The sequence below is a fragment of the Coenobita brevimanus genome, chromosome 23 (assembly GCF_032717465.1).
Source record: "Coenobita brevimanus isolate Jiangsu-jjx chromosome 23, ASM3271746v2, whole genome shotgun sequence".
Taxonomy (NCBI): domain Eukaryota; kingdom Metazoa; phylum Arthropoda; class Malacostraca; order Decapoda; family Coenobitidae; genus Coenobita; species Coenobita brevimanus.
In genome coordinates this window covers 36192157-36205216 of record NC_136976.1, presented here as the reverse complement: position 1 = coordinate 36205216, position 13060 = coordinate 36192157, and the positions used below count along the sequence as shown (strand labels likewise).

The window sequence follows — 13060 nt, the reverse complement described above, 5'->3', positions numbered from 1 at the left end:
AACACACTCACATTTTCCATTTCCTCCTCATCCAACCTCCTTGCACATTCACTGACTTCACCTCTCTCAAAGACCATAACTTTACCCTTTCCTACATTCACCTTTAGATTCCGTTTCTTACGTACTCTCCCAAACTCATATACCAAGCCTTGCAGCTCCCCTTCGTCTTCATTTAACAACACAGTATCATCTGCAAACAACAGTACAGGGAGTTACCAAACACTGCCCTCTCTCATTAGGGTTACTCCAATATCCACTGCCCTACCTCGTATCTCTTTTATAACCCCGTCCATATATAGATAGAACAACCATGGAGACACAACACATCCCTGCTTCAGTCCAACCTTCAAATAGAAAAATTCACTCAGTTCACTATCCATATGCACTGCAGCCTTAACACCCTCGTACATTCTTCTCATGGCATTCAACAACTTCCCATCTACTCCATATATTCTTAATACTTTCCCCAATCCTTGTCTATCCACCTTGTCATATGCTTTCTCCAAATCCATGAAGGCTGCATACAACTTCTTTCCCTTCTCTAGAAACTTTTCCACTAAAGATCTAAGAATGAATATCTGATCTACACAACCTCTTCCTTTCCTAAAACCTCACTGTTCTTCTCCAACTAATGCCTCTGTTATTTCCCTAACTCTGTCAATAAGTATCCTACCATATACTTTTCGTATTACACTAAGAAGACAAATGCCCCAGTGATTACCACATACTTCTTTTTTCCCTTTCCCTTTGTACAGGGGAATAATTATACCTGACTTCCAATCCTCCGAGACTCTACCTTCCTCCCAGGCCAATCTGCACATCTTCCACATCCATTCTACTACTATCTCTCCCCCATGCTTCAGCATTTCACCACACACTACATCAATTCCTGGGGCTTTCCCCATTTTAACTTTCGTCATTGCTTTCACAACTTCTATCCTACTGATTTCTTCCTCTCTTCTCACCTCCCTCCTTCTGCCAGCCATTCCCCAGCCACTTATACTCACATTACTTTCATTCTTCATGTTCAACAGTTCGTCAAAGTGTTCTCTCCATCTACTCACTTTTTCTCCCTTCTCCACTAATAACCTACCATTTTTATTTTTCACTCCCCAGCTAACTTTTTGGCACCCTGTCTAACTCTCTTTACCTCTTTCCAGAACATTTTCTTACATTCCTTCCATTTTACACTGAAATTACTTCCATATTCCTCATCCACTCTCTTCTTACTCTCTCTTACTAATCTTTTCACCTCTCTCTTCCTGTCTACATACAACTCCCTTTTCTGTCTCTCAGCTTCTTCCATGCCTCTGTTTCTCTTCCACTCATTATATGCTTCTTTTGTGCCCCAGCCTGTCTCACCTCTACATTCCACCTTGCTGTTCCCTGCACCCCCTTTCATTTTCTCATCACCCCACACACCACCTCACATGCTGCACATATTTGTTTGTGAATATCTTGCACACACCTTCCACGTTCCCCATCTGCTCCAATCCATATTTACCCAATCATCCTCTTGTAACCCTTCTACCCTCCTTGTATGAGCCACTTCCTTCTGTCCTTCCCTTTTTCTATTTCTCCATTTCGTTTGGACACTGATTCTAACCACCATCAAGTGGTGGTCAGAGAGTCCACTCCCCCAGCCTCTACAGAGGTGTTCAGTAAATAAGTAGCAAAAATCAGGGGGTGTATTCCAGAAATGATACTGAATGCAAATTACTAAATGAGCATACTGCGACATCTCAGTAGTTTGGGGGTTACAGCACTTCACAGATCTGCTATGGATGTGTTGGAGTCATGGGACTGAAAATGAGATATGCATCATTTACTGTGATATTTATTAACAATATTATACAACATGCTAGGCACTGGTATGTCATTCACATTTACAGCAAATGTTCACAAGTCCGGCCTCCTTGCTCAATGCATCCTGCAGCCTGTAGCAGAAGTGGCTGTAGCACACGTTTGAAAACCCCGGGACTGTTGCTGATACATGCCACACTGTCCTGCACACGACGCCACAATTCCTCATGGTTTAGAGCCTCTGTAGCATACACCTTGCTTTTAATGTGCCCCTATAGGCAGAAGTCAAGAGAAGTGATAGGTGACCGACATGGTCACAGCACTGGGCCACCTCGCTTGATCCATTGTCCAGGAAACACAGCATTTAGGCAATCCCTTGTTTTTCTAGCATAATGGAATAGAGCACCTATGGAGACATTAAAAGCAAAGTGTATGCTACAGAGGTTCCAAACCGTGAGGAACTGGCGTCATGTGCAGGACAGTGTGGCACTCATCAGCAACAATCCCAGGGCTTTGGAACGTGTGCTACAGTGACTTCCGCTACAGGCTGCAGCATGCATTGAGCAAGGAGGCCGGAATTGCGAACATTTGCTGTAAATGTGAATGACATACCAATGACTAGCATATTGCATTATATTGTTAATAAATCTCACTGTAAAAGATGGATGTCTCATTTACAATCCCCAGACTCCAACACATTCCTAGCAGATCTGAAGTGCTGTAACTCCCAAACTACTTTCGCAATATGCTCATTTACGAATTTCCATTCAGTAACGTTTCCGGAATACACCCCCTGACTTTTGCTACATATTTACTGAACACTCTATATATACTCTTGCATCTTTCTTCCTTGCATTAAGAAATAAAGAAAAAAGAAAATGCTGTACTTTGCCTAAAGATGATGATTACACCTTGATTGAAAGGTTGAATGAGGAAGATTGTGTTTTTGGGCAGGAACACAACCTTGATGTTGAAATTTGCAAATTTCTCAGACTCAGGATGGTCTGTGCAGTTATTGAGGATGAGTAGGATGTTGAATGTCCAGCTCTCTAAGATACTTCTCAACTTTGTGCACAAACCAGTTGTGAAACTAGTCAGTAAATAATACCACAGCCATCCAGGCTTTCTCATGGTGATAAAAAACAGGAAGGAGGTTAACATCTTTATTTACAAGTGCACGGGTTTGCTTGGATTTGTAGAGTAATGATGGCTTGATTGTGTGGCTGGCAGCATTACCACACAATAACAAACATACCCTGTCCTTGGCCTTTTTAAATCCTGGTGCATTGCTTTCTTCTTTGGAGATGTAGGTTTGACAAGACATCCCCCCCCCCCCACACACACACACACACAAAAATCCTGCCTTGTCCATATTAAGCACTTGGTGTAGGCAATATGCTTTCCCTGTTTTTATTTTTGCAGACTCCATGGGGTAGGCCTTTGCTACCTTATGGTCACCTCCAGCAGATTCTATCATACTGTGAAGGTTATGGAGACCATACCTTTTCTTAAAATACTTAAACCACTCTTTGCATGCAACAGATTTCCTATCTCCAATTCTTCCTTGACTTCCATCACAAGCACTGTACTTTCACTTTCACTTATGGATTGATCACCTTCATTCTCTTCTTTAAAATGCTGGTAGAGCTCTGTGTTCTTCTCACAGATATTTTTTTGGTCAGCAGGTACAGTGCAGCCGCTCAAATTCGAAGTGCTTGTGTCCACAAACTATTCAGACTTGAAAAATTCAGACTTAAATTATATGGCTATCCTTGTCCTAATTTTCATGGTTTAGACATGCTTTTTTTATATGGGCATTGTAGTAAGGGCTAACTAGCTTGCTTCAGGCCTCATATTTTCTAGTGTTTTTATAACTATTTATCTATCTATTGCCAGACGCCACAATCCCGTAAGGGGTGGCCATTTGACTTCGAGTTACCTGTTCTTTGGGGAGGGGCACTAATCCTCCACCAACCCACTTGTTGACACGTAGGGAGCACGTATGGTTTAGTTATATGGTTACCACCCAGCGTAGTAAATGGTCTCATGGCTTTCAGGAAACCATTTGGCTTGTCACTCAATGTAAAGCCACCTGTAAAGGAAAGAAAAGCAATAAGAAGTGACAGGAAAGATGGGAGAAATATGAAGAGAGGAGGGCAGACACAGAAAAAGAATGATAAAGGCTAAGGGAAAAGTAGGCAGCTCTACATCAAGTGAGTGGATGATGGTCGCCACCACCTACCAGAATAAAACACTACCAATTATCTTTTGTCTGTTAACTCAGGGTAATGGTAATTATCAGCATAATACTTGTTACTAACCATTAAGTATTTTTCTTGTATATTTCCCCTTCATCTTCTGTATGCCCACTTGTTGTAAAACACTTTACAATTGTATTCCTATGTAACATCACTCAGTAAGTTGTAAGAAAATACTTTTGCATTCATTTATTTATGTACAACAAAACAACACAGATACTGTATACACATCTTTCAACACCACCTTTTGTTGCATAGCAGGTGATCAACAAACAGTGATATTTGTTGACAACCTGACCAGTGTGCATGCTGTGCATTACTCATTTACAGAATCCATAGTTTATATTATTTATGATGTTTTTTTTTTTTTTAATACACACTTATATAAGTACGCATTATTGTACTCTTGCAAAATTATTGGCGTCTCAAATTGTGATGTAATATGTGTACAGTATGTGTGTGTGTGTGTGTGTGTGTCTGTGTGTGTGTGTGTGTGTGTGAAATGAATGGAAAAAGATTTCATTCATTCATTCATCATCCAATCCTTTGTTGCCCCATGAGGAGCGTAGGAGTCCGGGACTAGGCATGTTGGTCCTAACATTAAGATGAGAGTGACCAGCCTCTCTTATCCCTGAGTGACATTACATGAGCAATAAATCCCAACCATCCCTTGGATGTAAACCTTCACTGGCTCAGTCCGACTGGAGCACTGTAATTACCCACTAAACCACCAGGCACCAAAATTTGGCTATATGGTTACCACCCAGTTTAGTAAATGATTTTCTGGTGTACAGGAAACCATTTGGCTTGTCACTTGGCTTCCTGTACACCAGGAAACCATTTATATACTATGCTGGGTGGTAACCATAAACCAAATTTTGGTGCCTGATGGTTTAGTGGGTCATTATGGCAATCCAGTCGGATTGAGCCGGTGAAGGTTTATATCTAAGGGGTGGTTGGGGTTTATTGCTTATGTAATGCCACTCAGGGATGAGTGAGGCTGGTGAGAAAGAGACCTGAGGTTTATATTTACTGTGGAGTTACGTAGTAATTTACGCATGTAGATTGCCCTATGGTTTAACAGTGATACAAATCATCTAAGAGAAATATACAGTAGTAGGAGGTTGCTGCTTACCAGCAATCGTGCTTGTGTTAAAAATGAGTAAGATTTGTTAGTTAAAGACATCTGACCTGTGATGTTCCTTGGTGTTGTGTGGTTTAGGGATGTTTATCATAATTTCACTTGGTAAAGAACTTAAAAATCTTTTCACATTGATTTGTAATATCATATACTCTGGTGTTTCTAACACCTCACTGTCTTTGAGACCAAGTGCAAAGATAATTATTTGCATTAGTTTCAGTCTGTACAGAACTTCTGAGTACGTTCACATTGTCAAGTCAAACATTGTTGTTTCCATCACTACTATTGTCTCGTAACACATGCACACACAATACGTACTTGTGGCTGGATTGTTATGTTGCATACTTTTTTCTTTTTTTTTTCACAGCACTGCACTAATCAGTAAGGCTAGGACACCTTTTTTGAAGCCACAGTTTTGGTGAAATCTTAATATGTTTTAGATGAATTAAGGAGAAAAGAGCTTAACCACACGGAGGAAAGGAGACTTTTATTATGGGTGACCAGAGGCTTTAGACTTGAGTAGTCATCAGTACCAGATAAGTTTAGCTGTCAATTTTTCATAGTAGAATCTGCGATCATTAATTGTGTGGTATTTGGGGGGGGAAAATGACATATTTCGTAAATTGTCATATTCAGACTCAAGATGTGGTCTGTCCGGGTCCTCAGTCGAAATATTCAGGCTTTTTCTGATTAAAAAATATTGGGGTCTCTCAAATGCTGTGGCACTAGCTTCAGCAGCAGCACATATTTCTATATATACCACACCATTGACTCAGTAATGCCACACTCTTTCTCACATTTGGTATAACTCATACCATTCTTTAAGTTTATGAAGCAATGTAACCTTTTCATCCAGTCATAACTCTTCTTGCATGTAGGCATGTTTGCAATACTACTAGACTTTGGTGAGGCAGTTTGGGGGACACTTTGGAACCAAAATATTCTAATAAAAATGCACAAACTTTGCAGTTTACTGGTTAGTGCCCACAGTAGGGGGAAGTATGCGAAAAAAGTATGCTTTTGGAGGGAGCGTGTCAAAGTGGGTGTAAGACACCTAGTGGTCGGGTGCAAAACTCAGGTGTGCGAGTTTTGAAATTCAGTGATTGGGGGGGAACGATTATTATTATTATTGTTATTATTATTATTATTATTATTATTACTGTATTATGATTATTATTACAGTATTCATCAATACAGAGATGTGACATCCCTGTTTTAATCCAACATTCAAATCAAAGAGCTTCCTCAGTTTATAGTCCTCATTTACTGTCTCTCCTTGCACCCTCATACATCCCCTTAACAATATTCAACAGTTTTCCTTTGTACCGTGATATTATATTCTCACTGCCTTGCACATTCCTTATCTGTCTACTCCTTATTCTTTCCCAAGGTCAGTGAAGGCATCATGCAACTTTCCCGTCTCTGAGTACTTGTTTCCTACTTTCCTCTACTTCTGTGTAGTTTACACAGCCTCTGCCTTTCTGAAAAACCCTTTATTCTTTTCCTACCATTTCCTCAGTTTTCTCTCAATTATGGATATGGAGAGGGACAGTTTCACCTGATAGTATCATTATAGCCTAACAGCTTTGGTTGCTACTTTTACAAATGTCCCTCAACTCCTCTTTGTTCCCCAGCAGGAGGATAGTGGACTATATGAGATGTGTGGCTTCATCCTTCAGTTTACCAGGTTCACATTCAGATGAACATGGGGCAGCAACAATAACCTTGCCAGCAGCTATCTTACAATACTGCATATCTTTCCTGTTGTAAAGTACTAAGTTGACAGTACCACTGTAATTGCCACACACTCCTCATACCCCTTTCCCTTAGTACAAAAGAATTACTTTAATATACTTGATTTTAGTCTTCTGGCATGGAACCACTGCAGAAAATACAGTAGTAACTTCTTTTTTTTTTTTTTTTTTAATATTTATTCTTGCACAACCTAAATTTGGGTAAAATCAGTTAGCTTCATCAGTTTGAAGAGTAGTTCTTTTCTGGTCAACATAAGATGTTAATTCCACTTACAGGCTGAAGGGGTTAAAAGTAGTTTGCATAATCCCTTTGGCCAAAAAATGTTTGTATATACTATTTTAGCCAGTGCTGAACTATTCACAGTAATTTTGCTTAAAATAATGCGTTCTCAGGGAAAGAATTAAATTTTTAAATCAGATTATTTACTCACACACTAATAACAATAAAGTTATAGTTTACTCACTCAAGAAACAAAGAGTGTGTGCTGAATATATGTTAGTCCGTCTCAAGAGTTATATTGGTCCCATGAACACAAATTGTAATTTACCTTGTGAAATATCTTCATGTTTAGGCCATCCTGCATTCAAGCTCTACATCCATTTTATAGACAGTCCTAAAACTTAAATTGTATTCTCCTGCCAGATACCACAAAATGGTGATTTATAATATTTATTTCAGGTAATGTAGCAGAGAATGTAACGCTAGAGCAAGAGTGCGAGTCAACGGTAATGTTCATGGAGGGTGCTCAGCAAGCATACTTGGGCTATGTGACCATCAAATTCTCCCCACCTAGTTGTACAGACACCATGCAGCACCACAAACACTATGCTCTCGAGATTCAGGAAAACTGTGCACCAACAGTTGAACACTGCATAATTCGCAGTATATCTCACTGTGAGTACAGTAATATCTAGCATTTTCTCTCCCTCTGTCACCCCTTTCCTAAAAGAATGAATATTCTTAGATGCAACTTGCATGTGATAGTAGCTGTGTACAGTATTTGTATTTTCTCTGGTTATAATAGTGTGTATGAAAGTTTGCATAACCTGGTATGCAAAAACAAGAAAAGTACTTTTTTCTCTCTCTCTCTCTCTCTCTCCAGCAAGTGCATTGTGGATCTGTCCCAGGAAGATTTGTGTTCAGTTTTTGCTTCTCAGAATTAAATTTGCTAAATATTGTTCATTGCTGTGCAGGTATACCTTGATATATGATACCGCTAGATGCGATACCCTGGCTTAACAGTGGGGGTAGAAATACCACCATACCCTGCCTACTGATGGCCAAACCCCTGTTTAATGATGAGTTTTGATTTTTTAAAACCAATTTTGATGATATTTTAGACTAAAATTGTGTGTGTAGGTTGATTTATAAACTGTTTTTAGACTTAGATAAATGTGTTATGGTCATAGGTGGGGTGAACATTGTCCTTGTAAGGTACAGTTTACTAAGCTTGATTTTTCCAGACATATTTGACAATTTTCCTATTTTATTAGCTTGTTTTGGTGAGTTGTTTATAGGTGTTAAGCTTAGGTTAGCTTCTTTTACAGCTGCTAGGCCATTTACATTGGCTATCACCTTGTTTTTGGGCTCATTTGGGTGGGTTTTGGACTTGGCTGGGGGGGAAACCCAAGGCTGAAAAATGCATCCAATTGCTTTACATGTTAAATCTACCCCGACATACGATACCCTGCCTAGTGATGGGTTTTTACCTGTTCATCTGCATGAAGTATTGAAGAAAGTGCTCATACTAATTGTTCTGACTTTTATGTAAGTATAGCAACAAATAGAAGAGGTTTTAGAAAAGTTCTTAAAATAGTTGGAATTACTTGCAACTTCTTTACCTTGGTGAATGAATTAATTTTGTATTTTGTGTGAGTTTGAAGGATTTGCTTAACCCCTACATGCTGGGAATTTTTTGGCGCCGCTGCCCTCTTCCTATGGCTATATTTCCCAAAATTAGCCCTTTTTCAGACCTTCATATCTGGAAAGGTATAGCAGTAAGGGATGCAAATTAAAGACCATATTACTCACCAACTCTTCTTCTTGTGAATGAAAGCATTCCCAAGTCTGCAGATGGTCACATTGATGAGTAGAGGTGTGAAGAAGATGAGTAACTTTTGGCATTTGAAGCAGGGTGTCTTTGTGCATGTGCGCGTGGCCCCAACTTTGGCTTTGCTGTCAACAAGATAACTTCTCCACTACTAGATAAACTAGACACAGTGTTGTCTAAGGCATCCCCTATGGCACAATCACTGAGTATCCTTAGACAAAGGCTTGGCAGTGGTGGATGAGGCAAGAGGTCCACGTGAGGTGGGAACAGAATCGGATGAGGAGGTTTCAGAAAATACTGTTCAGCATCTGACTAATTTTCGGAGAAGACCGAGGTGTGAGGTATGCTTGTGTCACATGGCGGGAGTCTCTCTCCCTACCTGTTGGTTACAAGATCAAATGGCAGCCACTTCAAATTGTGGCGGGAATATATTTGCAGCTCCTACTGACACCCGACGGTCTCCGTCCACCCCTTTTGCATTGGTCCGTGCTGACACCCAGTGCGTAAGGGTTAAAGGTATGCTGCACAAAGCAAAGAAGCCAGGCTAGCTAAGAGAGAGAGAGAGAGATTCTGGAATAGATTCTGGGACTGGATGAGTTCAGTTATATAACAGATGACCAGAATAAAATAAGACATAGTAGGTGAGGAAATTATTCAGAATGATAATGGTGTGATATCATTTAAGGACATCTCAGAGAAGGAATTGTGGATAACCACAGTAACTGGCCACTTAACAAGGAATTTGAATAGAACAACGGAGGTCTCCCACAATTGAACCAATACAAGGAGCAGCAGTTTGGACAGAACAAGACTTGATCAAGCAGTCAATAAATGAAATAAAAATAGTAAAGCTCCAGACTCATCTGCATCCATGGCTGAGATGTTGAAGGCCTCTGGTGAGCTAGAAATTGACCTTGTCCTGTGATTATATGGTGCCCAGAGACTGAAGGTTCATCTGTATCATGAGCTGCTGTAATGGCAGAGGCGATGCCTTAAACCAAGGAAAAGTTTGAAGCTGATGAATCATGTAACAAAAGCAATGGATATGTAGTGGATAGATTTCTAATTTCACACTAGACCAGGAGACCATAGGTATAATATAGTTAGACAGCTACAAAATTCCTTAGATAAGAAGAGATTGTATGGCGTTTTAAAACCTAGAGAACACTTTTCACAGTCCCAGGAAAGTAGTAAGGTAGGCAGTGAGAAATTGGGAGCTTAGGAATGGATTGTTTAGGTTGGTGGTGGCAATGTATTCAGTGTTAGAAATAGTGTTAGAATCAATGAAACATCTAGCAAAAGGTTTTGGGTAAAAGTTAGGATGCATCATAGGTAAGTCCTAAGACTACTGCTGTTCGTAATGATGATGGAAGCATTATCATGTGATCCCAAAGAGCAGTGCCTATGGGAACTCTTTGTACATGAATGATTCAATGCTGATGACAAAGAATTTGGAAGAATTTGCCGGAGAGTCCAGAGGTTGAGCGAAGGTGTGGAATCAAAAGGTCTTCAAGTAACCATGGGTAAGACAAAAGCCTTGAGCTCTGGGTATGGGCCAGGTATGGATTTGGTAACCATTCATGTACTGTATGTAGGAAGGGTGTGGGTAGGAGTAGCATCGTTTGTATTGGAAGCAAACATTGGATACACATGATGTAGCAAAGTGAGTGGCACCTTGAGCCAAATGGTAGATATCCACTGTACATGTACTGGCATTACCATGCATCTTGATTGTTGACTAATGAGGTCTGTGGCAGTAGGAAATGAGTGAGTGGAGATTGTGGACAATGGGTGCATCCTTGGTGAAGTCAGCAGTGCAGGGAGTGGTGCTTGACCAAAGTATCATTGCAAGGGTGTGTACTGGTTGGAAGAAGTTAAAAGAATTGCTACCCATCATGCCTTCTCAAACCTCATTGCCCATGAAAGGAAAAATGTTTGGCACCTGTTAAAAAAGTTATATTGTGTCAGTAAAATGTGTGTAAATAATCCTTTGTTTCTTGAAGAACCATGGACTTCTCATTCGTCTTATTCAGATTGGGTGTATGACATTGTCCATGAGACAGTTGACTTCTGTTTAATCTTTTAAAGACATCTCAGAGCCTTTCTTGTTTTGAGAAGCTGCAGTCCTGAGGGAGGTGTTGTGATGGATTATTTCAGGGTTTAGTCATTGCCACATTTGGAGATGAAGTTGGTATTGTATATATATAAATAATGTTGCAGTTCTTTTAGCTACTTGTAAAAGTGCAAACATTTCCTGAACACTTGTCAGTTCCTTGGTGCAGATGAGAAACAGAAGGCCAGTTTATTTTATTATTATTATTATTATTATTATTATTATTATTTTTACTATTATTATTGCTATTATTATTGAGGGGTTTATTGCTTACATAATGCCACTCGGGGATGAGTGAGCCTGGTCACTCTCATCTTAACCCCTAATACGCGGCCATCGACAGCCGACACCCCCCGGGTGGCGGCGTTCGATCGCGGTCTGAGTACCTGTAGGAAAATATTAGCCAAAAATCAGAGATTAACCCTAGAACATTTTAATTGGTATGGCAGATAGTACTTACATTCTGCTTTCTTCAGAGACAGGTGTTGAGCCTTCGTGGACCACCCAAGGACTTGTAGAGACTTGCAAAGTTGGGTAACAAAATCTTCACTTTCACACCTCCAGCAACCCACTTTCCCCTCTACCACAGCCTCCTTCTGTCACAGTAAACTTTATACTACAACGTACAGGTAGTTTGGAATCCGTATTTGTACAGTAAGCACTGAAAATAAGGCTAAAATCAACGAAGTGTACGGCCGACATGCAGCGCGGCGGCAGTCTTCCCGTCACTCAACAAACATTTCCATTTTCACGGCTAAAAACACGTATACTACATTATTTTCAATCATGTTACTTCCCAAAAGATCACCGCAGCGCGCTTTCTATTCTGCCTTATGCCCGTCACTTTATTCTCGTTCCTGTCGGCCGCTCGCACTGACTCGGAAGAGCTAGAACTCTCCATAATGTCATTTTGAAAGCCTGCGGTAAACTGACGCTAAACAGGGGCAAACCATGCGAAAAAAAGCTAGTGTTACAGCTGGAAAAACAAGCGTTTCCTATTAGCATAAACTGCTTGTGAGAGGAGAGCGCAGATTCACAGTTCTGAGCAGTCAGAGCGCTGCCATGTATCACAGCCAGGCTGGCCGGGCCGTGGGGGGGGGGGAGGAGGGAAAAACGCGATACTTGGCAACAACGGAGGTCAGCAGTACAAAGGTAAAGTATGCTAATTGTTGCTAAAGGGTGGTGGTACTGATAGACAATACCAGCTGGAACATCCTTGCCTGCGTTTATTCAATATTAACTCGAATCGCAAACGCGACGCTCCGCCGTTAAGTCCTTTTCGGCGAGCGTCGCAAACGCGACGCTCCGCGTTTTAGGGGTTAAATATATTACCTCTGCCAAGGAGGTTATGTTTTACCCCGTGTTGGTTGGGTTTTCTGTTTGTCTGTCTGTCTGTTAGCAGGCTTACTCAAAAAGTTATTAATGGATTTTGATGAAATTTTGTTGATGGGTGGGCCATTGGCCAAGGAAGAAATGATTAAATTTGGGGGTGGACCGGAGTATCGTACACAATATCTCCTAAAGTTCTCAAGGAATTTAAATGAAATTTTAGGAAAGGACCAAGAAAGAATTGATTAAATTTTGTGGTGGATCTGGATCCAGATCGTATATCCATGGATCTGTTAGCAGGATTACTCAAAAAGTTGTTTATGAATTTTGATGAAATTTTTTGGAGGGTTGGGCCATGGGCCAAGGAGGAAATGATTATATTTTGAGGTGGATCTGGATCCGGAGTATCCAGCACAATATCTCCAGAAGTTCTCTGTGGATTTCAATGAAATTTTGTGGATTGATGTGCCATGGACCAAGAAAGAATTTATTAAATTTTGGGGCGGATCCAGATCTTTTTTAATGGTAATGGCATTGGTGGAGGTATGCGTTGTGTGAGTGCAGGTATGTGCTCTGTGAGTGCTTTCTGAGTATTATTATTATTACCGTAT

At 40.4% G+C, this 13060-nt stretch overlaps 1 protein-coding gene across 1 annotated transcript in view; it reads left to right on the top strand.

The window, feature by feature from the left end:
* FBXO11 (F-box protein 11) overlaps positions 1 to 13060 on the top strand; it is a 325851-nt gene that overhangs the window by 130704 nt on the left and 182087 nt on the right. Inside the window, exon 6 of the mRNA XM_080267229.1 lies at positions 7636 to 7851. Within this exon, the coding sequence (XP_080123355.1) occupies positions 7636 to 7851 (216 nt within the window). The remainder of the gene's footprint in view (positions 1 to 7635; positions 7852 to 13060) is intronic.